General features: G+C 49.8%; 5 protein-coding genes across 5 annotated transcripts; 2 read left to right on the forward strand and 3 right to left on the reverse strand.

Moving 5' to 3' along the window:
• Window positions 1-616: 616 nt before the first annotated feature.
• On the reverse strand, window positions 617-2,416 carry BP5553_00941 (uncharacterized protein; the record flags this gene model as incomplete). The annotated part of the gene is made up of 1 exon (XM_032009564.1): window positions 617-2,416. The coding sequence occupies one exon, from the start codon at window positions 2,414-2,416 to the stop codon at window positions 617-619; it is 1,800 nt and encodes a 599-aa protein (XP_031873618.1).
• Window positions 2,417-4,506: 2,090 nt separating this feature from the next.
• Window positions 4,507-5,841, forward strand: BP5553_00942 (Zn2 DNA-binding protein; the record flags this gene model as incomplete). Its single annotated transcript, XM_032009565.1, has 1 exon — window positions 4,507-5,841. The coding sequence occupies one exon, from the start codon at window positions 4,507-4,509 to the stop codon at window positions 5,839-5,841; it is 1,335 nt and encodes a 444-aa protein (XP_031873619.1).
• A 2,525-nt stretch (window positions 5,842-8,366) lies between these two features.
• On the forward strand, window positions 8,367-10,320 carry BP5553_00943 (uncharacterized protein; the record flags this gene model as incomplete). Its single annotated transcript, XM_032009566.1, has 3 exons — window positions 8,367-8,726; window positions 8,862-9,887; window positions 10,204-10,320. The coding sequence occupies 3 exons, from the start codon at window positions 8,367-8,369 to the stop codon at window positions 10,318-10,320; spliced, it is 1,503 nt and encodes a 500-aa protein (XP_031873620.1).
• Window positions 10,321-11,535: 1,215 nt separating this feature from the next.
• BP5553_00944 (Cyclin) lies at window positions 11,536-13,667 on the reverse strand (the record flags this gene model as incomplete). The annotated part of the gene is made up of 2 exons (XM_032009567.1): window positions 11,536-13,205; window positions 13,262-13,667. The coding sequence occupies 2 exons, from the start codon at window positions 13,665-13,667 to the stop codon at window positions 11,536-11,538; spliced, it is 2,076 nt and encodes a 691-aa protein (XP_031873621.1).
• Window positions 13,668-22,177: 8,510 nt separating this feature from the next.
• BP5553_00945 (uncharacterized protein) lies at window positions 22,178-23,332 on the reverse strand (the record flags this gene model as incomplete). Its single annotated transcript, XM_032009568.1, has 3 exons — window positions 22,178-23,136; window positions 23,189-23,260; window positions 23,308-23,332. The coding sequence occupies 3 exons, from the start codon at window positions 23,330-23,332 to the stop codon at window positions 22,178-22,180; spliced, it is 1,056 nt and encodes a 351-aa protein (XP_031873622.1).

Genomic DNA, 23,332 nt, shown 5'->3' on the forward strand with positions numbered 1-23,332 from the left:
GTTTCCTATAATGTGAAATAGGAGGCGAAACAAGGCATATTATAGGCCAGAAGGCAATTGAGCGGGAATTGTGATATTCAAAGTCGCTTTCTACATCATTTGGAGAAATATTGCCTCTCGCACAGCACGTCTATATGGACAAACCATCGGTGGCGTCGATGCGGTGTGGGAAAATTTTCAATTCAATTACTAACTTGCACCTGCCAGTGGCTGTTGAGCGATGATGAAAAGGTCAACCAGCTGCAAAAAAGCAAATACATCATTGAAGAAACCAAATGTAAGACTGTGGATTTCCATTCCCCGGATTCAGAAGTTGCTGACCACAAAACTTTAGCAGATATACAATCAGCTGGGGTGGTTGACCAACCTTGAAATGGAAGCGGGAAATTATGAGGTCTGTTGGCTTCCCCTAGTGACAAGCAATCGGGTACTGACACCTAACACCACGAGAAGGTAGACCATTGTTAGGCACCCTAGACTTGTCAGCAAAACATAAAATGGGCTACTTACCAAAAGGAGTGCATCGCCGCGGCACACAAGACCACACAAGACAAGCCAACGACTGCACTATATGATATGTCATTATTGGATGATCAGGAGGCCACGAAGAGGATACTCACATGGCAGGCCGCTTAAAAGCATTGGACAAGTTGGTAAACTCCGAATTGGAATCATCGTCGGTGCTGTCATCTGGCCAGGAGCCAGGGATCCCTGGGGTTTCGTTGTTAGCATCATCAATAATTGTCGACTCCAGTTGCAGAACTGGTTCGTCGCACTCGAGGATCAATGGCTCAGGGGAGTCATTGCAGATATGAGGATTCAGAATCGGGGCTGGAGGTGTCGACATGTCGTCCTGCTGGGCTGGCCGAGAGGCGGACTGGGTCCGGGCTGACGGCTGGGTCACAACAGGAATGGGCAAGGGGATGGGCATGGGGATGGGAGAGGAGATAGGAATAGGAGCAGTCAGGGGAACATGGCAGGGCACAGGCGAGGGAGCAGTCACAGAGTCAAGGAAGCGATAAGGGTCGAACGGACGACTTGTCCACCGACTGTTCCGCACTTGCGGAATCGAAGGGAGAATAGGGCGAACTGGAGTGGGCGAATAGACACTGGCCTTGGGAGTCATAGGAGAAGGAACAGGAGAAGGAACACGAACAGGCGAGGGAGCAGTCACAGAGTCAAGGAAACAGTAAGGATTGAATGGACGACTTGTCCACCGGCTGTTCCGCACTTGCGGAATGCGAGGGAAAACGGGGCGAACTACGTTTGGAACTGGCGAGTAAGTACGGGGCTTGGAAGCCGCCGGGGACACAGAGAGAACGTCACTGATCTCACACTTGTATCGAGACGACTCGAACTTTAGAGCGGCAAGCTCTCTCTGATAAACTTCCTCAAGACGGGGTGCCCACTCACGCTTGTGATGCGGGTTCATCCAAGCCGCAGGGGGATAGGTCTTTTTTGGGGACTCAAACGCAGGAGAACTCGCACGCGAACACGCTTGAACAAAAGAGAATTGAATACAGGGGGATCCCATCGACACCAGGTCACTTGATCCACTACCCTCGTAGGACCGGTCAGTCCAGGGAGGCGACGGTGAGGCTGTATACAATGTCATATCATCAGAACTTTCTGACAAACCTGACCACGAATCACTACTATCGCTGTCCGGCCCCACGGGGCCCACTTGAGGCACCCAAGAAGGGTCAAACACTTCCAAGGCCTCATCAGATACTCCTGACTGTTCTTCGGGGGATACCTTGTCTGACACGGACGACTCTTCCTCACTTGAGGTCTCATAGGTGCCGGTTAGAACCCTCCAGAAGAACTCGGGCAACTTTGCACATGCATGATAAAGTTCTGACGGGATATCTTCAGTGCCAACAGGACGCGAAGCAGAGGGACGAGAGCCAGGAACCCAAGAAGGAAGAGGATTGGAAGGGGAGGGACAAGAAGGAGGATGACAAGAAGGGAGAGGAGCAGAAGTACAAGAAGCAAAACGGGAACCAAAGGAGGATGAAGACCAAACAGATCGGAAGGAGGGGGATTCGTCACCAATATAGCCCACCCCGGTGCCAACAGCCTCTCCCATATCCAACGTTGGCGAAAAGCTCGACGCGATCGAGGTAGGAGGTGAAGGCATGGTGTGAACAGACGATGATGGCGAAATGCTTCGTGGTCCGGTCGAGAACGGTAGACGGGTGGAAGCTGGTTGAAGAGTGTGGGACATGAACCCACGACCGCTGAGGGCCGACGCATTATGAGAGCTTCGTGGTCCGGTCGAGAAAGCTAGACGGGTGGAAGCTGGTTGGAGAGTGTGGGACATGAACCCACGACCGCGAAGGGCCGACGCATGGGAAGGGGAAGCAACACAGTCCAGGGACCTGCGTGCGGAAAGTGCAGAGCTAAAGCGAGACATCGAGATGATCACAGCGAGCAAAGCGAGGAGGAAAGAAAAGAAGAGGAAGAAGGTAGTGGGAGGGCAGCCTTATATGCTATGCGCGTATCTAGTGTGGTGATTGCGAGTAGCGAGTAGCGCGGTGAGAGCGACACTCCAAACCCAATTTGAAACTCACCAGATGCGAAGAGAAAATGCCCATTGGTCACCAGTTTAGCAGTTACCTACCTAGCTTCAGAATGGAAAAGGGAATAGCTTGTCCATTATAAAGTTTGTGATTGCGTTTGTGATTGCGAGAAGCTAATATAGAGTTCAGGTTCTAGAAGGGGGGAAGGAGCGACGAAGGCGAGGAAGCGTGGTGAAGCGGTGTTGGAGGTATATGGTGTTGTTGAGGCGGATAGAGGGAGAGCGAGAAAGGGGGAAGGAAGATGGACTGGAATTGGAGGCTTTGCATCCCTTAAGGGGACAGAAAAAGGTGGGATGTGATTGCGGGGGTCCTAACTTATCAATATATGCCTGGTTGACTAGTCGGCTGTTGTCTAGAAAGAAGACGTGACCTGCTCAAGGAATGGTAGAGGCAACCACAAGGTCAAGAAGAAACATCCAGGGGTAATAATGATATATTCGTACAATGCCCCCATACCGGGGCTGGTAAGCCTGGGCATGTTATTTAATAGCAGAAGAAAAGTTTTGAGGCGATGTGTGGGACTAGTAAGCTTCTCTAGGGGTCTTAAGAGGCTGTTGCATCACGGGAAGCCAAAGAGAATAAATACCACCTAGGTAGAAGTTACCTACCTATGTATTACAAGTATAACAAAGGAGGTCGTGTTTATTTGTACTATATTAAACTACCCCGATCAAATACTATACCCTCTAATAGCAGAGGTCGGGCATCAACCTCTGCCTACCTACCTAGTACACCTGGCATATGGCATTCTCGGGTTTCCTTCCTCATCACACCCACACTTTACTCTACTGTGCGAGCTCTTTTCGACGTCTCTTTACAACGAGCATTAACAAACTCCGCCCATCTTCGATTAATCGCCACGCTTTAGTTAAATGTCTCCAATCCAAACACCAAATCATCAAGCTTTTGGAAGCGCCTTGTTGCTAACTTACTACTCTACTGTTAATTCATACTCGCAAGACAGGGAATTTATAATAGGTAAGAACAGCAATAAAACAAAACTAGAAATAAGGCTATTGACAATATGAGAGGGTTTCCAATAGCCTACCACCATCTCCCTTGGAGCAACTAGAACGGGAGGTCTCAATTGCAACGAAGTACTTATCGACCTTGAAATTATCCGAATCCTGTTCGATTCCCAAGCCTCACTCATATCACTCGTGAAGCCGGTCCATCGCGCCACTTGACGATCGAGGTTTTCATTACTTCCATATCGGGCGTCGAGTACATGGCGGAGAGATAACTGGAGAGTTTTATTAACTGTGCTAGTGGGCTGGGGATCCTAACAGTGTCATATTCCGAGACCAGTACCTTCGTACGGGCGCCATAATAGTGGTTGCAGCGATGGGGGAAGAAACATAGAAGTTGTCCAGAACAATGAATATTTCCACGTGGAATCATTTGTCGGAGTGCTTGCATCCATCGAGATTCGAGACCCCAAATCACATTCTAGACGCAACGTGAACATGCAACGCTCAGGAGGCGAGAGAGGAAGGACATGATGTTGCAAATCCCTTTGTTACATGCGATCTGAATACTCGTATTCGCTTCGTCGTCACCCACGCCTCAACGCGGGGAGGCGGGCTTCGAGGAGTTACGAGTACCCAGGTACCTTGAGTACCTTATTAGGTACTTGAATCAGTATTATGGCACGTGCTGGCCGGACATCATATTTTCAAGCTGGAGCTTTATTTCGTCTGTTTCTCAGCTGAACAAACCGGGCCAATACATTGCGGAGTAAGTGCCGCAGCAAGGCTGTGCTAAAGAGAAGCAGATAGTAACAGTTCCCCGTCGTCTGCCCCTTACTTCCGTCTCTCATGCCGATCGCCATCTGGTCTCCTCTGCTCTCTCTCCCTCCAAATCCTACGTACGAGTTCTCGAGTATCGCACGGCATATTCATGCCTTCCTGACCCTCTCTTCTCCATGCCGCCGCGCATCCGCACCGTTGAGGGATCTTGCTGGTCCTGCAAAGAGCGCCGAGTTATCTGCGATCTCACCCTGCCCGCTTGCGTCAAATGCACCAAGACTGGGCGCCGCTGTGACTATGGTGCCCTCCGTCTAAAATGGACAGACTGTGTAGCGTCCAGAGGCCGGTTTGCTGGGCAGAAGGTCCCACTCTATCAGAAGCCGACACTGCAACGGAACAGTGATCACTATCTGATGTACTTCGAGAACGAACTTCTCCCACGTTTCAACTTAACAAATACTGTGCCAACCATTGATCTGAAGCTCCTGGAGAAGGACCCAGTCTTGTTCGAAAGCGCCATCGCCGTCGCTAATGCCCATGCCGCCTACCGAAGTGTTGATGGGAAAGCCCTCGTCTTGCAAAAGATACAGAGCCGGAACCGCGCATTACGCGTCTTCCGGGAGCAATTGATGACCGCGCATTCCGACGAAGTTACAAGCAGTTTGTTTATTGCAAATGTATTACTGTGTATCCTCGACGGCATTATCGAACCCGTTTCAACCTCCGCAACACACCACCATCTTGTCGGAGGAAAGGCCATTCTTAAGCTATGGGCGGGGGCGCGCAGCGTGTTTGAGTTGAAGCAGGAGCTCCCGGTTTTGATGCTGTCAATATTTGCCACAATGGACCTCACCCACTCCCTACTAATCGGCGACTCGCCATATTTCGAACCATCGTCTTGGGCTGAATTCGGAAATAGCGAATCATGGTGGGGAAACGTCAAGCCGAATAATCCTTTCATTGAAACAATGGCCATTATGGCACGGCTGGCGAATCTTGGCGCTGGGGTTCGAACCTGCAAAGACATTGTCGAGATAGACACACTGGCGTCTATTCAATCGTCTCTAGATCAACAGGCAGCCGATCAACATGCCACCAGTACCACTACAGATTCTGTGGCGTGGGCAGCGTTTTGCTCGGCATACCGCTTTAGCGCTTCATTGTATCTATACCGAGCTCTGAGTAGTCTCGATGTCGACCATCCTTTGGTCCAGCAAGCTGTGACAAGCGGTATAGGGGTCATCGGTGGGACAGGCCTCACTGATAAACTTCACCACTGCATTTTATTCCCGATGTTGGTCATCGGATCCCATTGCGTGATTCCCGAACAGAGGGGTGCCATTCGAAAAAGCCTTGAGAAAACATCGGTATATCTATCATTCGAGGCTCTCAGATCCCTCGAATCGTTCCTTGAACGGCGATGGTTGACACTTGACAACTCCGCGGAAGTCAGAAAGCAGTCGTGGTGGGAATATTTTGATGAAATTGCAGGCGTCAGCTGCTTGTTCTGAGAGATTCAACGCTGCGAGGATCGAAACAGGTCGACATCTCTGGTAGCAGAATACCTAAAACTATACCTAAACGCCATTCGTTGGAGAAGGAGTCGTGGTTGCGAAATGTGCGTTAAAGACGAGTTGTCATCAAAATTCCATCGTTTCGTGGAAGGTTCAGGTGACATATTAAGGTCAGAAATGCTTCTGCGATAACTTTCTACCGCAGAACGAGGTCAGGCGGGCTATTTAGACTCGTTAGATTATCCACACGTTCCGGTGGAGATGGGATCTGGCAGACTCGAAGTGACCAAATGCTCATCCTGCCTACAAAGATTGCGTGCGAAATCATTCTATTTATGAAAGATGCGTGGGGGGGTCACCACCCACTATATATACCCTTTCACGTAGAGAAACTAAAAACGATGCAAAACCCGTGTCCCAATACAGCAGCTCGGTTGACCTTGGAACACACGGATGTTAATTGATCAACTTAGCGTCTTAGCCACTAACACTGCCATGAGGCTCGCAAGGCGTTTTTGGGCCTCTCAACGATACCGCTGCATAATGGGCCCTGAGCCACAGATTGCCTCAAGGTGAAATAGGTGCATGGATGGTCTTTTTATTCACCTATTTGGGAAATAGAGCGGCGCCGGAGTGTTGCCCGCATTGCCATCACCCGGAGATGGCCAACCTAATATAATGTTCATATCAAAGTAATGTTGAATATAAGAGACCCTATATCGTATATAGAAGAAAGTTATCTCTTAATATCCCCCATTTGCATACAAAGATTGGTCGTCAATTTGTTCCTTTCCACAATCCCCCCCAGCCATCCTTAAGGAATGACAGGCATCTGATTTCACTGATGCAATATTGTCTTGCTCTGTACTATATCTTCTAGCCCGTCATTACTACTATTAGTCTTGTCTACATCGGGTGGGTACTCACACCGGTAGAATGGTATGACAGCTTTCATGTCATCCTTGGTGGTCGGTTATTGGATGTTGTTCGCTGCAGGTATTCCTTGTCAGTTATTATCTCCCATATGTAGGTGGCTTCGATATCATTAGGGCCTCAACACTTCATACACACCAGAGAATCAGCCGAGCTGGCTGAGACAATTGCGCTTTCTATTTCTCGTGGATTTCCTGTCATCATTGTAGGTTTTATGGTCGCCAACCCGCCCTATAAGCATGTCTTTCTGACTAGATTCCGCAGCTTCAGTCAACATCTATTTTCTACCTTCGTTCACCATTCGGTTGGTGGTATCCTAGGCGCTCTCGTATCAAGTCTATTGGCCCAAAACGAGACAGTTGCCAGGAAGGTTATCGATAGTGACGTTTTCTTTGACGGGGATATCAATCAGCTCGTCGTTATGCCTCTAGGGCCGTTCATTAAATCCACGCGACCGGTTTTGGGATCATATGTGTTCTGAGTTTCAAGTTTTTGTTGCGAGACGGGCGAAGTATCCCCAACGTAGAAATCAAAATGGTGTTTACTAACACCGCCGGCCTTTGCAGGGATGGTACTTCTAGCATAGATATTTCCGAGGTTGGAGACTCATTTGATAGGCAATGGCAGCTTAAACCGCTCTATATGCACTTTCATTCTCCTAGAACGGTGATTTAACATAATCGCTGACATAAATGGAGCAGCATCTACTTCCAAACCTTCTCCCCATGTCTTATTGCGATACTAACCAAGAAAGCTGCGTATGTATCATCGTCAACCCTCTATTCCCATGTCTCTTCAACCCCTCCCAGTTTGGTGGACCCATGCCCATTCAGTATTAATACCACTTTTCCGCCCATCCTAGTCACGGGAATCTCGTACCACATATGGCAATACAGTAGAAGTACCTGCGCAGATAAGTCTACCTCGCAATCTATGTACTGCGTCTTCGCATATAAGGACCCTGCATATGCAGGGGCGACAGATAGCCCTATTTTACCTACAGATACCTTGGCCGGTATGGCCCAGCTCGAGCAGAAAACCTCCAACATAGTATGCATATGCAGGGTAGGAGAAATAGTACGCTCATGAAAAGAAGTCCTTCGGCGCTTATCGTCAAAAGCCCTTGTTGCTTCTCCGCCTAATTGTTATATTGTCCTTGATAGTTGATTTGACTTACTTTTATTCATCCGGGGTTGTACAACCTCCGATAGGTGGCTGAGGGGTACTTCCGTTACACAACATGAGAGCTGAGCTCGAGCTGAGGGTTCCAATCCATGCCTGCTTGTTGGATTTTTGAAACATCCAGTGGAGATGCCCTTTCAAATACTGTATAACCCACTTTTTCTGGGTGGGTAATTGTTGTTTTCGTTGGTCTTCGCGAGGGATCTTTCGCCTGCTGTTGCCCCTGCGATGGATGGCGATGACGATAGCAAATTGAACCGGAAACGGTGAGGTTGAGGGCGACAACCAGCCAACAACCTTCAACTAGAATCTTCGGGACTAAATCAAAATCGCAAGATATCTTCCTCTCCGCAATCTTACGTCCGGGAATCTCCCATCCCGATCTCTCCATTCCCCAAAACGCCATCATGCCCCTCGAAGTCATCCCACCCCAGGCCGACGAAAAAGGCACATCCACAGCAACACCTCCAAACAAAACAACCGCAAGATCTGACATTAGAAGCATCCAAGACCTCGACAGCTTAACCGCCCTAGGCTACACCCCGGAACTGCGACGGAACCGTTCCCTCTTCACCCTACTATTCCAAACGCTCGCCATCGCGGCTATTCCCTATGGCGAGGGCAGTCCGCTCCTCGTAGCCATTTATGGCGGCGGCCAACTATCTATCTTTGTGGGATGGCTGGTTGTTCTTGTGCTCGATGAATGTGTCGCTCTCTCGTTGGGCGAGCTAGCGTCGAGATATCCGACGTCTGCTGGGCCATACTATGTAAGTGATAACCGGGTTGCTTGAGGCTTTTCGCCGAAGAACATGTCTCTCGTTCCTTGAACTTTCCTCCTCAGCCACTTACCCCTAAACTCCCACCTAAAGAGGGGGGGAAATATTAACTCCCGATCCATTCAGTGGTCTTTCCAGATCGCCAAGAGACACAAGACGGAATTATCTTTTATCACGGGGTGGATATGGCTTATAGGGAATTGGACCATCACCCTATCCGTGAACTTCGGCTTCGCCTCGTTGATATCCGCCACGATTACCATGTTCCATGAAGATTTCACTGCCACGCCCTGGCAACTCCTCCTGATCTTCTACGCAATATGTCTCATCACACTCTTCATCTGCACCTTTGGGAACCGCCTCCTCCCTATGGTCGACACCATCTGCGCCGGCTGGACAGCCATTAGCATCCTCATCATCCTCGTTGCCCTATCCGTCAAGGCAGACGTCGGCCGCCACAGCGCAGCCTACACCTTGGGACACTACGACACCAGCCTCTCCGGCTGGGGCGGCTTCACCTTCTTCATCGGCTTGTTACCAGCAGCCTACACATTCTCGGCCATCGGCATGATCTCCTCCATGGCCGAAGAAGTATCCGACCCAGCCCTCAAAGTCCCGCTCGCAATGTCCCTCTGCATCCCAACCGGCGGCCTCGCAGGCCTCTTCTTCATCATCCCCATATGCGCCACGCTGCCACCGCTGGAAGCCATCGTGTCAGCGCCCTCGGGACAAGCCCTCCCATATATATTCCACGCCGTGATGGGCAGCCGCGGCGGCGGTCTCGGACTCACGCTTCTAGTCCTGGGTGTCACCATGTTCTGCAGCATCAGCATCACGGTGGCCGCGTCACGCTGCACCTGGGCATTCGCGCGCGACGACGCCATTCCCGGCGCAGCGCTCTTCTCCACGGTAAACGAAACGCTCAATGCCCCGGTATACGCCCTGCTGCTCGTCACAGCCGTGCAAATGGCACTCGGGCTCATCAACCTCGGGAGCAGCAGCGCCTTCACGGCGTTCATCTCGGTGGGCGTCATCGCCCTAGCGGTCTCATACGCGATCCCCATCGCCATATCCCTCCTCTGGGACAGACGAAGGGAGGTGAGCCAAGCACGCTGGAATTGCGGATCGCTCGTTGGAACGTTGGTTAACGTGGTGAGTTTATGCTGGATTGGGTTCGAGGTTGTGCTGTTTAGCTTGCCGAATCTGCTGCCGGTGACGGCGTCGAGTATGAATTATGCGAGTGTGGTTTTTGTGGCGTTTTTGATGATAAGTGCTGTGTGGTATGGGGTATATGCTAGGAGGGGTGAGTTTTTGCCCTCGCTCGTTTTCTCCTCTTGGCCTTTACTCCCCCATTTTGTGGATAAGCGAGGTGAGACGGAGTATGAGAATGCGAATGAAAGGAAATCCTCACTTCCTTCCTCTTTCCTTCTCCACTACCAATCCCATAACTAACCGCCATAACTCACAGTCTACCGCGGCCCACCAGCCTCCGACGGTCTCTCATAAGCGCACAGAAAACAGACCCCCTCGCATATCTGATCTCCTGCTCAGAAAATCCTCATACCCAGGGGATCACTTTATATAGCATTAGATTAACTCCAAATCAAGCCATAGCATAATATCTTGCACCACCATCAATGTCCTATTGAATCCTCGGAGAAGAACGATATTGTGCAAACAAGCTAATGCCCTATAATCATTAACCGCCCACCTGGGGCAGAAAGAAATCTAGACCAAGAGCTCTATCTCGCTACTGGCGAAAGTACAAATACAGCTAGCACGGTGAGGAATAATCCAGCATCGAAGCATCCTGTTGCCAAGCCGGAGATATGACGACGAGATGGGAAGATGTAAGCCCATGAAAACACAAGAGTGAATGAACCACCTGCCTACCCTACCTACCTACTAGTCGAGGGCCAGTTAAGCTAGCATAAAATGGACAAATACTAGAAGCACGAAAACTCTGAAGATACCCTCCATTCCTAGGCAAGGTATGTACGTACCTACGTAAGTGCCATCAAAAATATGACCCGGGTCATCTAAGATGGCGAGGGCTTCCACTTACTTACTTGCCAAGTTCCTCGATCTAGAGGATTGTATCCCGCGTGTCGGTAGGCCATTGGACGCGAGTCGTCATTTGCAGCTGTTTGATGAGGTTATGGATGGATCCGTTGACCCCTCTGGTGGGGAGCAGTATGCCGAGCTAATAAACTCAAACCCATCAAGGTCGTGCCAGAGTCGGAGCCATTACTATCTCACTTGAGGGTATCGAAAGCCACTCGACTCCACTCACTGTAACCAATACACAAAGCAATTGTCACCAAACTCCATAAAAAAGACTCAACTTACGATCAGATCTCTCTCCATTCAGCTACTTACTTACTACGACTACTAACGTACAAGGTCCGCCGCCACATATTGGCCTCGCCCACCATGCATAACGAAAGATATCCATGCTATGCCATGCCTTTCCGAAAGAAAACGCTGCAAGCTGTATGTATGTATGTATCGGGAATCCCCATCTTATCCCATCTAAAAACTCCATCGAGAAAATGCAGTTTCTGAATGATGAGATTCGAGGAACCCGCAAACAACCCCCAGCTAGCCTATCCCCTAAGAGCAAATCACGCATGTACCTGTGTATGCAAGCCGACGAAACCCCCAACCCCACCCACCACCTTGGTGATGTGAAACAAAAGAAAAGGTGTAACTGTTGTGACAAAAGGCATTTTGCGAGGATGTAATATGTATAGGGCGGATTTCCTTCTTGACCATTTTTCAAAGGGATGGCGCTTTTTGATTAATTAAGTATTCCTTCCCACATGCCTGGGCCGCCAAAGCCGCCTAGGGCTGGGTGAAGGTTATTTGATTGCGGGAGACTCCGCGTAGCTTCTGTCGCGCAACACACGCGTTTCCGTCCGACTGACGCACTGGATGTCGATTCGACACCGACTTGTTGAAGACTTGAGGTCACACGCAGAGCACGTGACCTGGTCAGGTTCTCGGACCAATTACTCGCGGTTGACTCATAACGGCCGCTCAACATCTCTCTAACATTTTCTTGCAGAGAGTTATCAATTGATTGGGGGCGACTACGTTTCGCGCCAGCTCTACTTGGAGAGTCTACAGACCGGGGATGGTTGTGAAGTTCTTGTAGAGCACGGGCGGCTTCTTCGTCCTTCGAGAAGAAATCCGCGTCAAGGTCTCTTTTTGCCAATGGAGTATCCAGCGATAAATCAACAAAGTCCTTGCCAACTGGGCCGGTGTAGGACTCTGGCGATGAGGTTGGGCCATTATCGCCGTATTCTGGGACGGGAGCAATGACGGTCCGTGTCTGTCTCTCACTGCACAGCTTCGCGTAGCGACAGCGCGCCTGAACATCCAGTTTCGTGGAGATCGGCGCGCTCATCAAAGACGAGGCGGATGAGATCGAAGAGGACCGAGAGGACCGAGATGATGTGTCCGAGACCATTGATTCTGGCGAGGACATTGAAGAGACCGAGCTGGCCAAGGAGGACCGGCGGCAGACGTATGATTGAGGCGAAGAGGTTGGCCATCTTTCCGTCAGCTGCGAGACGCTGGCAGTTGATGCCTGAGCCATAGCGCAACCCATCGCCGATTTGCCGAGTATATAGGAAGCCGCACTCACTGCAGGAGTGTTGAATCCGGAACTTTGGGGCGTCAGCCTTGGGGTGGGCAGCAGGCCAGGGGCTGGTGCGGGTCTGCTCTGAGCGCTCGTCGGAAGACAAGGCTCCATAACACTAGGTGCGTAGTACTTTGGAGTTGGGGTAGATTCATTCGAACCATATCCAAATGTGGCATGGTCGGCAACCATTGGTGGGAGCGACCGTGGGCTAGAATGAGGCATAGACCTATCCTTAGCAGATACCGATGGTGAGATCCCATCCACGTTATCCAACGCGGGGTTGAGCTTAAGAATTATTAATTTCCAATTCGCCGATTGCTCAGCAAGTCGAGGACACGCTGCTCCCGCAGACGGGGGTTGCGTGGGAGTGTATTTGAGAACGATGTCGGTCCAGCGTTGGAAGACGGCATCAGTAATATGCAACTGCCAGTTGACGGCCAAGAGGAAAGCCATCTCATTTTGGTTGATTTCCAAAGTGTTCAGTCCAGAGATCTTGCTCCACGCACGGGCCGAGAAGTTCCGGTCTTGAAGATACTTGGATGCAAGAATCAGAGCAGAAAGGAACATTCGTCGACCACATTGCAGAGCGCGGATCGAGTGCGCATCATCGGGTTGCTCCATCGTGAAATCATGCTTGGGCACATGCGGCTTAATCAGGATCAGGTAGTACAACGCAACCTGCAAGGTCGAGTAACTTGTTCTTGATCTGCGCAGCGTCTCCTGAATGAATGTGCGGAGCGGAAGAACACCCTTATTACCTATATCGTTTCTACAAACAACGGACGACAGCGGCCAGATGGCTTCAACAATCTGGGCGGAAGAATCTAGAGGGGAATATTGAGCAAGGGGACACACTTCAAGGTACTTAATTCTATCTTACCGACGAGGCTATCGACGAAGCTGACCTTTCGGTCGCTTTGGCGGACTAACGAGGGGGGGCATCTCGGGAGCGAGGTTTCCGCGCTCGTTCTTCTTGGGTGCTGTCGCTGCTGTTGGGGTGGGAGCTGGGTAGATTTATGTTTCTTGGGCCAGTACGTTGCGACCGATATCTCTTTTTCGCAGGCGTTGGTGGCCGCCACAAATGAAGGTGGGCAGTTATACGTCTCCGCGGGTTCGGAATCGGAGGTGCTGGTAACTGAGGAGTCGTCCGATGACTGGGAGGCGGAATCGGACCAGACGGAGGCGGAGGAGGACGAGGCTGAGGAGGCTATTGAGGAGCTGTATGGGCCGTGGCCGTTTCCGTAGAGGGCGATGTAGGGCGGCGAATCATCTTCGCGGCCATTCATCTTCGGGGTTTTATTTTTGTTTCGAGGGGTTTAGGAGGTTTGAATCTTCAAGAAAACAAGCTCCAGTCGCCGTCTGTACAAAGCCAAATCGATTAAACCGTTATAACTGAATCCGTGAAACCTTGCTGACTAGATACAGGCTCATGCAACAACACGAGTGCCGTTGCGGGAGCTGGATGATCGAGGGAGGAAGGAGGGACCAAGTTAACGCAAAGAAGTCTCTGAGACCTCTGAGCGTACGATAAAACCGGCTGACGATGTAAGACTGGCGACTGGGGTGAATTTAGAGAGGGCGAGGTTCATGATGAACCCTTTTCGACGATGAAAATGGTAACGGTGGCGGTAAATGATGGGCTAGTAGTGGCTACCAGCGACCATCAGGGCGGGCGGGGGAGTCCCCAAGGTACGTATTTATTCGAGATGGATCGCGAACTGAGGATGAGGACGAGGGAGATAGAGAGAGGTCGAGAGGGAGAGTGTCGAGAGAGAGGGAGAGAGGTGTGGCTGGTGAATGCAGCAGCGGGAAGCGGGCGATCGAGGGAGGTTAATAAACAACGAGAAACTGAAGGATTGAGTGGAGTGGTCTTGTATCGCGCGATGGTGGCTGAAGCGCGACGGGGAGTTAGGGAGGTATTTAGGTAGAGAAGTTAAAGGGGGCGCGTGGTGAGTGAGTGAGTGAGTGGTGTGGTAGTTGTTGTTGTCGGCGGTGGTGTCGACTCAGAGGGACTCAGACTGAGCGAGTGTGACTGTTCGTCTGGCTCTGGCTCTGGCTCTGGCTCAGGGTCGGTATCAGCGTCGGAGGCAGTGGCAGTGGCGACAGCCAAGCGTGGGCGGCGGGTGTTCCTCTCGGAATCCGCGCAGGCAGGTAGGAGGAGCAGGAGTAGGCAGGCAAGGCAGCGTCCTGTGGGGACGGGGGTATCTCTAGAGGAACAAAGATTCGAAGGAAAAAATAGGCGCGAAGGCAGAGAGAAAGTGGCAAAAAGGAACCAAGAGTTAGGTAGAAAGGCGAGAGTTGCGTGGTTGTGGTGTGGTGTTGTGGGAGATCAGATCAGTTGATGTGGTGGTGTGTGTCTCGTCAATAATCAGTCACCCTGGGGGGAGGCGAAGAGAGGGATGGTGACTGAGGCGAGTTTGCGGTAGACGGGACGCGATGATTGTTTGATAGAATAGATATAGATAGGGGAATAAATAGATGGAGAGATAGATGATAACGGGGTCGGCGGTGGGTGGCGGTGGGTGCTGGTGCAGACTTCTCAGAGCCGCTTTCGTCTAGACCTGGGAATCATACATTGCGGTGATGAGGGCAGAAAGCGAAGGCGAAGGCGAAGGGGAGCGGGCGAGGACGAGGTTTTGTTGCTATGGGGGGTTTTCGCTGGAGGGAGCGGCGAGGGCGAGAGGCGGGTGGTGTGGACTCATACTCCAGTGGCGGTGGGACGGACACAGTGGACGACGCGCAGAGGGGTGGGACTGTCTCTTATACACATCTAGATGTGTATGGTTACTGGGGATGAGGGTGAGGGTGAGGGCGAGGGCGAAGGGGGGGCACTGGAGTACTGCTCCTGTTTGACTGCTGTTTACTGCTGCTCAGTTCTCACTACTACACTACGAAGTACGTACTGCCTGCCGGGTGCGGGTGGTGTCTGGGAGGAGGATTCGGTTGCAGCGTGGCTGGGCACTGGGCACTGGGCAGAATTTGGGGGGGGCATCGGGGTCATTGGGGGCGCTGAGCAAGCCGGGACTGCTGGTTGGTTGGCGACCACAGGTCGATGGTGATCTACCCATGGTGGTGGTCGGTGCACGCTGGGCTGGGCTGGGGCAGAAGAGTCACCGTGTCCAGTATCTCACGTTATGTCCACCCCGCCACTCTGCTCGGCCCACGACTCCAGGTGCAGCTCCGCCTCGTCCAACCACTCAGCAGCCGCCCTGATGACGCTGACCAGCACTCCAGCCACGCCCCCCCGAGTGCTCGCTCGCACCGCACTCATACATGGCTACCTTAGGTACCTAGGTACCTACACCATGCTCAGGAACACCAAAGTCATTCATTTCAGCAAGTTCTATCGCCGTCGCACTCGAAAGTCTATCGCCCATACATACGTACATGCTCGAGCACAAGCTCCTCTGCTAACGTACAGAGTACAGTAAACTCCATCCTACTTCGTGCCATTTCGGCCGCATCCTCCTCGTCGGAGTCGCCTTCGCCCGCCAACTTTTTGAAGGTTTGGACTGCACTCGGCCAGCGCCGTCTCGAATGCCTCCTCCGATCCTCGATGCAACCTGGATCCCATCCCAGAGCACTGCCTACCAAGCCATAACCACATATCCATAATCCATATCCATATCCATCTCCATCTCCAGAGCAATGACTCCACCTTATCGCCCCCTCTTCCCCCCTTCCCCTCCGCCTCCCCCCTATCTCTGCGATCGAGATCCGAAACTAATGATTTGCCAAAGTAGTGTCTCCAGAGTACGTATACTAACTACTAGGTGCTAGGCGCGAAAAAAGGGATCCGGTTTCTATTCTGACCCCTCCCTCTCGCTCACCCGCCGCCCCGCCTGCCTGGCTTCGCCTTCGCCTTCGCCTGGACGGCCGGAGTAAGCAGAGTCAAAGAAAAGGCAAGGCCAAAGGCGATGCATGCACAGGTCAATTGCTGAGCTGTGCGGTGCAGCGCAACGCTGCGTTGTGCTGTGCTCTGCTGTGTTGTGTAGCGCTGTGTAGCCTAGAGAATACACTGCGCACTGTACGGAAATATGTGCGACACAAACAAGCACCTAAAATTCATACTAATCCAAGGGTTTCGAACGACGAATGTCGTCCCTCTAAGCCTCTCCCGAATTATGCTGTGCTTCACTCACTCACTCACTCACTCCTCTTCGCCTACCAGAAACAGACAGGACATTACACTCGTAAGCGTTGTCGTGTCCGCTTTGCTCGAGTCACGACCGTGAAGCTGATGCCGAGCTCAGGGCAGCAACCAGCAGCCAGGCCGCAACTTGCCACCATCCGCCCGCCCCTCGAACGTAGGTATCGCCACGTCGCGCATCCATTCGGACGATCGACTCATCTCGATACGTACACGTACGCGCTGCCATTGGCTGGCACGCTGGGCAGAGATGTGCCTAGTACCTACCGAGCCCACGAAGGTCGCTCGAGTGTGACATGTACTTGTTACTCATCGAGCCCATTTATTATTAACTCCACCTGTCTCATCTATGGTTTCAAAGCCATCCAACCCGCCCTCAGCCCCCTCGATCAGGCTGAGACGGAGCCCGGAGACAGCCTTTCCTGCCTGCTGACTGCGGAGAGATCCCTCTACAGACCACAGTACAGAGAGATACCGGAGCATCGTCATCTAAAAAAAGACAGAAACCGCAGATCAGACCGGTGGCAGGTATTTCCGGGAAACCAACGCCAGAGGATATGTATGCCACGGCCAGGGAATACAGGTAAATGATGCTGCCTTTTCTGCCTTTCTTCCCTTCTTCCTTTCTTCCTTTCGCGGGCGGCCTATCAAGGCCTTCCTGCTTCGTATCCATGCCATCACACACCAATAACAGCCAGCCTCGACTTCCCCGCTCGACAGGAACTCCCCGATATCATTGGACGGCGCGACGCTTGCAGACACGGAAACCCTCCTTTGCTGCAGCGTGTTTCTGCCTCATGCTCATAGTGTACAGCTGTACTGTAGTGTGAGTTGTAGTGTGTGTTATTTATTTGTGTGTGGCCGGGTTTACCTGCATCTCTCCGGTTTTAGTCGTCCTGTTATTACTACAAGTATCATTTGTGAGGCACCTTCTCACCTCACCTCACCAGGCTCACCTTAGCTTACCTTACCTTACTAATAACACAACTTGAACACAATAATACAACACAACACAAACAAAGTGTTTCGGGTCATCTTTACTAGACCAGTAACACCTCCAAACCAAGGATATCATCTCTTGCCCTCCAAGAGACAGGCCATGCCTCGGGGCCCGGATAATCATTCCCCCTCGCACCTCTCACCAAACCCAATCATTCTGATTCCCCCCTATGACTCAACCGCCTCAGCATTGCCATCACCAGCCCGCGGCCCGTCACGTTCGGTGTCGGATCAAAGAACCGCAGTAATTTGCCTTCGTACCTCGTACCTTTCGTGCCAGCCGCATCCTCCGGTAACACACAACATTATGGCCGCAAAAGTCGAAAAGGCATGCACCACCGGTAGTCCGCGGGTATGCTCGTATATCTTCACCCATCCCCGCTTCAACGGCGAGATAATGAGTCCCCAATCGCCAGCTGAGCTGACTGTGCTGTGCTGTGCGGTGCTGTATCTTCTCCTTTGCCAAGCTGGCCAGATAACGATATCAGGTGACTCAACTACAGTATCTGACTTCGTAAACCGAAGGCAAACCGAGGAGAATCCCCGAGGAGACCAGACACCAACACATCATCACTGATTATCAATTTCGCCCCCGTCCAGCCTTGATCACGGATATGACTCTCCATCGCGTCGCCGCAGCCGCAGCCGCCGGCCATGCACTGTAATTCGCTCTCGTGAGAGAAAACCCCAACCCATCCCGGGGTCCAACAAAGACTGGGGAATTAGTCCTTCGTACCGTGTGATTACCTTGCCTATCCTATCCTATCCTATCCTCTCCTCCGATCTCGCCCGCCCCCCTTTTTCCCTTTTCGCATCCGACTCCGACTCACCAGTGTCACCACCCACTCGCCACTACCCGCGCGCTTTCATGCTTTGTCTTGCCACTCTGAGTCACAGACACACAGCTGCTCACGCACTTCCTTCGTACTTCAAACTCTCCAGCTCACACCAACCCACTACATTCTCAGCCACACCACCCCATCTCAGTGACAAATCCCGTGACATCCGGCCATTTCCTGTATCTCTACTTAATGAACCTATCTAACAAACCCTCCGAAATCCACCGAGCTGGTGGTTCCAAGTCCCAGGTTCCACAGTCCGCGTCAGCCCGATGGATCCATCAAACAGATTTACGACGCTGTACTGTGCTGTACGGAGTATCACTAAGAATATTATTAATAAATCACCATTATCAACCATCGAATCGTGGCAGTTTTCCAGAACATCTGCATCGAAGCCATTAGTGCTTACTTCGCACACCCCCCATCCCCAGCATCCCCACCGCAACCCCCGGCGCCAATCATCAGCTGTCGATTGACTTTTCCGCGATATCATTCTTCCTTTCTCCGGATGAGCTGACTGCCTCTTTCAATAAGTTATGTGGCGCTCCTGTGGCTGAGTTGAGACAAACTTGGTCATGCTTTTTCTCCGTCCGCAGCGCCCCGCGGGCATGACCGAACAACGAAACCTCCACCACCATCATCATCATCATCATCGTGAAGAAATCCTGCTCGTTCACCGTTCATGCCGAAGGAAGCCGAAACCCAGGAGGACACACTTGTCTCGGGAATATATTTCCCAACAAGGTACTGTACAGATTGAGGATGGTTACTGTGGCATAGTAGCACTCGGGTGCCGCAGGAAAAAAGGGAGAGCGGCCGAGATCGTTGGCTAGGTCTTCGAAACTCCCAGTAGGCAGCAGCCAAATGTACCTTTCTTCCACCCGCGAACTGTCTTTTCCGTGCGAGAGGACCTCGAAATAATGATGGCTGTTATTATTTGATGTCAGCAAGTCAGCATGTCAGCAGGTACCGATACTGCTGACCGCGAAAAGCTTGAGCTGGAATAGCATTATCGCCGTCATCAGTGCTGCTGCAGGCTTGTGCGCGCACTACAAAGTAGTACTCTACTGCAGGCAGAGGCAGACCAAACCTCCCCCGCTCACTCACTCACTCACTCACCCCATGAGCCGCGCTCACGGCGCCCTGGAGCCTTACCAGCCTTATTAACTTACCTACCTTAACTATCGTGCCGCTCTCACCTACTATACAAAAATCCTCAGCTGCCCTAATAATAAATCCTCCTTAATATCGAGGACCTACAGTACCCTAAGCCGTGGCTTCGGCCTGTAGGCAACAGGCCGGCAGGCTGGCTGGCTGGCACGCGGGCACTAAATCCAGCGCAGAATTGCGGCGTTTTTTTGCTTTTGACGTGATGTACATCCCGTGATTCCCGTCCCATGGGAATGGTAAATTAAATAAGAGTAATAATAACATATGTGCATCGTGAGGCTGCGGAAAAAAAAATTATGTCGATATGTGGGTGGATGGAGGTTAGTCAGGTAGCTTGATTGTACTGTGCGTGAAAGACGAACACTCCTTAAATAGATAAGGCGGCGGGATTTGGGGGGTTTTTCTTTTTAAATAGCCCTCCGTGTAAGATCTTACTTACTATGTATGTACTTTATTTATATTATGGCATTTAGAGCGATATGTAGTAGGATACAGATTCAAGCCAGTTCCGCAATCCCCCTCACTCCATATCAAATTCTGCATTCTTTGCCTATTTGGCTTTCTTCTGCTGTGTTCTTATTATCCTTTAGCTATTCCTATAGTTCCTTACTTTGTCAAGCTGGTTATTAAGCCAGGGAACTTAATGAATCATGGCTCACTAGTACAAGGGTAAGTAAGTAGGTTTTTACTTTTGGAATTTTGAAAAAGGGCGTCTGCTAGATTATTAGTTGCTAGTGAAATTGGTTGAATTGATTAGTTGTATTTTTAATTAATTAATTGGGTTCTTGCAAAACGTAAAAGCCGTTAGGAAAAAGAAAAAGGGATTGGGTTTGAATTTTGTTTTGTATTTTTAAAATGTAGAGATATTATAGATGGGAATAGCTATGTTGGCGGATAAATTATCCATTACTCCTTTCGCACCTGAGTGATATTCTCTACAGATAGTTGAACTTTTTATACGGGCCCTAAGAGGATAAATAGAAATGACATTTATAAATATTAGTTATAAATTCATGTTTCTTTTCCATACGCTTGAACCGGTTTCCTGCGACAGCTTTAGGGCGCTGCTCTTCTTTGATGTCCAATTATTTTTCATATAAAAAACAAACTGCGAAGACGAAGAAGGTTGTGGAGATATCATAGATGGGGAAAATAAAATTAGCTGGGGGCTTCTTAGACGCTATGTGAGCGGCTTGGGAGGGGGACAGTTTTGATAGTGGAAAATTGAAACCGGGGATAAATGTATGTAAATTGGGTAGCTTGTAAGTGTGGATTGATAAATAAAAATTGAAAGTTATTGCTAAAAATTTTAATTAACTTTATAGGGTTAAGCCCTTTTTTTTGAGCTGTTTTGTAATAGAGTAACTACTCTCTTGTAGAGTAGTGTAAAGTAAAGTAAAGTATAGTATAGTAATATTTAGTAAAGTAAATTAATAGTGGATTTTTTAATAATAATGTTAGCAGTACCTAAAAGAATACACTAATTTAGACCAAACACCGGGTTTTCTCTAATAAAATATATTTAGTGAAAACATAGGTAAATGAGGTATATATATATAATATAAAGAATAAAAACTTATGTCGGATCAAGTGTTAATTTATCTAAAAGATTCTTCAAATACTCTAACTAGATGGCTTCACTAAAAACCGTCTGCTCATCTATTTTTCTTAGAAAAAAGGGATAAAGTAAATAACTTTATTTAAGGTATTCTTGAGTATTGTTCTATCAAGATTGTTCTTAGATAAATACTTTTTTTTAGATAGCTTAAAATCTAATTATAATATATTGAAAGCTGTAGGTTCTCCACTAAACTATTCTCATATTGAAGCTAGTTTACTTTAAAAAGGAGATGTGTTATATCAGAGGGGTTTTTTTCTTTCTAAATTGAAAACTCGTATACAAACGAATAAAAAATGCATGGAGAGCTGTTGTATTTGATTATGGTGAAATAGGGGCGTTAGGATACTGATATTTTAATATATCGAATTTGGCGGTTGGTTGAACTGGATTGAGGAAGATAGGGGTATAATATTGTAACTTTTTGCAGTGAAGATATCTATCTATTGGCGCCTACATGCCACCTCTACCAGCACCACTACTTATGAGAAATGTTTGGCCGTCTAGTAGCACCCGGTCTAAAACATGGGTTTATCTAGCAGGCCAACTACGCTAATCGTCTCTTCACGGCTAACATCATGCCCACCATACCCACCATGCCTCACCTTTGCCGACAACTTCCTCGATAAGTAGGGACTCTTGACACCTCCTCCGTCAGCTTCAACTATAGAGGGCTAAATTAGAGGCGTACTCTAAGATGGATGATAGATGTCGAGAGATATAGAGGGATATGAATGTATTATCCACACACATAGCTTGGGATTGGATGGTTAAAGACTTGCAAATATAACCATGGAGGTGGATATGATGGAGTAAAGTTGGTTATGGGTAGGGACTGTGCTGGTAGCGTTGGTCGCAATCAAGGTAGATTACAGCGAAGTATAGAGAGTAGAAATCATGTTATCTTCTACCCTTTCGATTCACTATGGATATTAAACCGAAGCATGGTCAAGTAAGGCAATCTCAATAACCTAGACATAGAAGTCCGCAAAGACCCGCACCCAGCTAAAAGCCGATTTACATAAGCCTTTGCCCATATCTGTTGTAGAAGACGTTAGGAAATTTCGGAGGGCATCCGAAACCAAACACACCCAGCGACACTCGAGGTGGCTTCCACGCCGGGCCAACCTTCATGATGGCCGGCCACGTAAGTTCTATCTCTCTCAGCACATTTTTAGTCACTGGCGCTAGTAATTCCACATCTACTAGGATCCGTTTAATTGCGGTAATATCCCCTTCGAGGTGTGGTTCAAGGTGCTGGGATGGAAGGCCCACTGTTAGCTCCTTTAGGTATTGAAATATGTAGGACGTAGGTTGATGGTAATCGCGTAAGTACGTGACGTTGAATATTGACATCGCCACGTAGCAAAGCCGTCCGCTCTTTATTTGAGCGACCAGCTGCTCGAGTATAACGGACATATGTTCCTCTGCACGGCACTTGCAACCACAGAGTATATAGTTGTCAAAGCAGACGTAATCTCTGTTGAAATCGCAATATATCGCACTCGATTCCGGTACGGTCCCTTTGATTGGAACATACGTCTTGAGGGCTTCGGCTCGGGCTTCCCGACAGACAAAGAGTAGGCTTGGAGCTTTTTCTGCACAGACAGGCTCCCAGTATGGTTCGACCCCATCGCCGAGACATTTTGTTTTCCGAATAGTTACGAATCTTGTGCCGGGAAGAGCGAGTTTCCAGATTATGCATCGAAGTTCCACTGACAGCTTAGGAAATAGAGTGAATTGTTGCCCAATTGCGTGCGCACTACCTCTCACTAGTTCATGAGGACTGATCTCCAAATTCTTTGCCATTACTGGAGGAGTTTCCTGGATGGGTGAAACTGTGATTTCGTTCTCGGATGGCGACACCAAGTCGCTTTTGTTTTTGATGGCTCCCATATCGTCACCTCTAGCAACGGTTGCAGCGCCTGTAGCGCCTGCGGAATCAAGGCTCGAGGATACGGGGTTATTCGAGTTGACTAGTAAGGATTGTGAGCTTGGTCATCCTGGAAGGGACTGTAATTTTCTTACCAGCGGATGCATTGATCAACTTTTCTTTCGAGGCTTCGAGACGGATGCTAGCAACACTAGTAGGGCGAGATACTAGGCATGTAAGCTCATGTTTCGCGAGTAGGACTTGGCCAACTTACCAGTTTCTCCATTGGCATTGTCCAT

Source organism: Venustampulla echinocandica, assembly GCF_003357145.1.
Source record: "Venustampulla echinocandica strain BP 5553 chromosome Unknown scaffold_0, whole genome shotgun sequence".
In the NCBI taxonomy this organism is placed as follows: Eukaryota; Fungi; Ascomycota; class Leotiomycetes; order Helotiales; family Pleuroascaceae; genus Venustampulla; species Venustampulla echinocandica.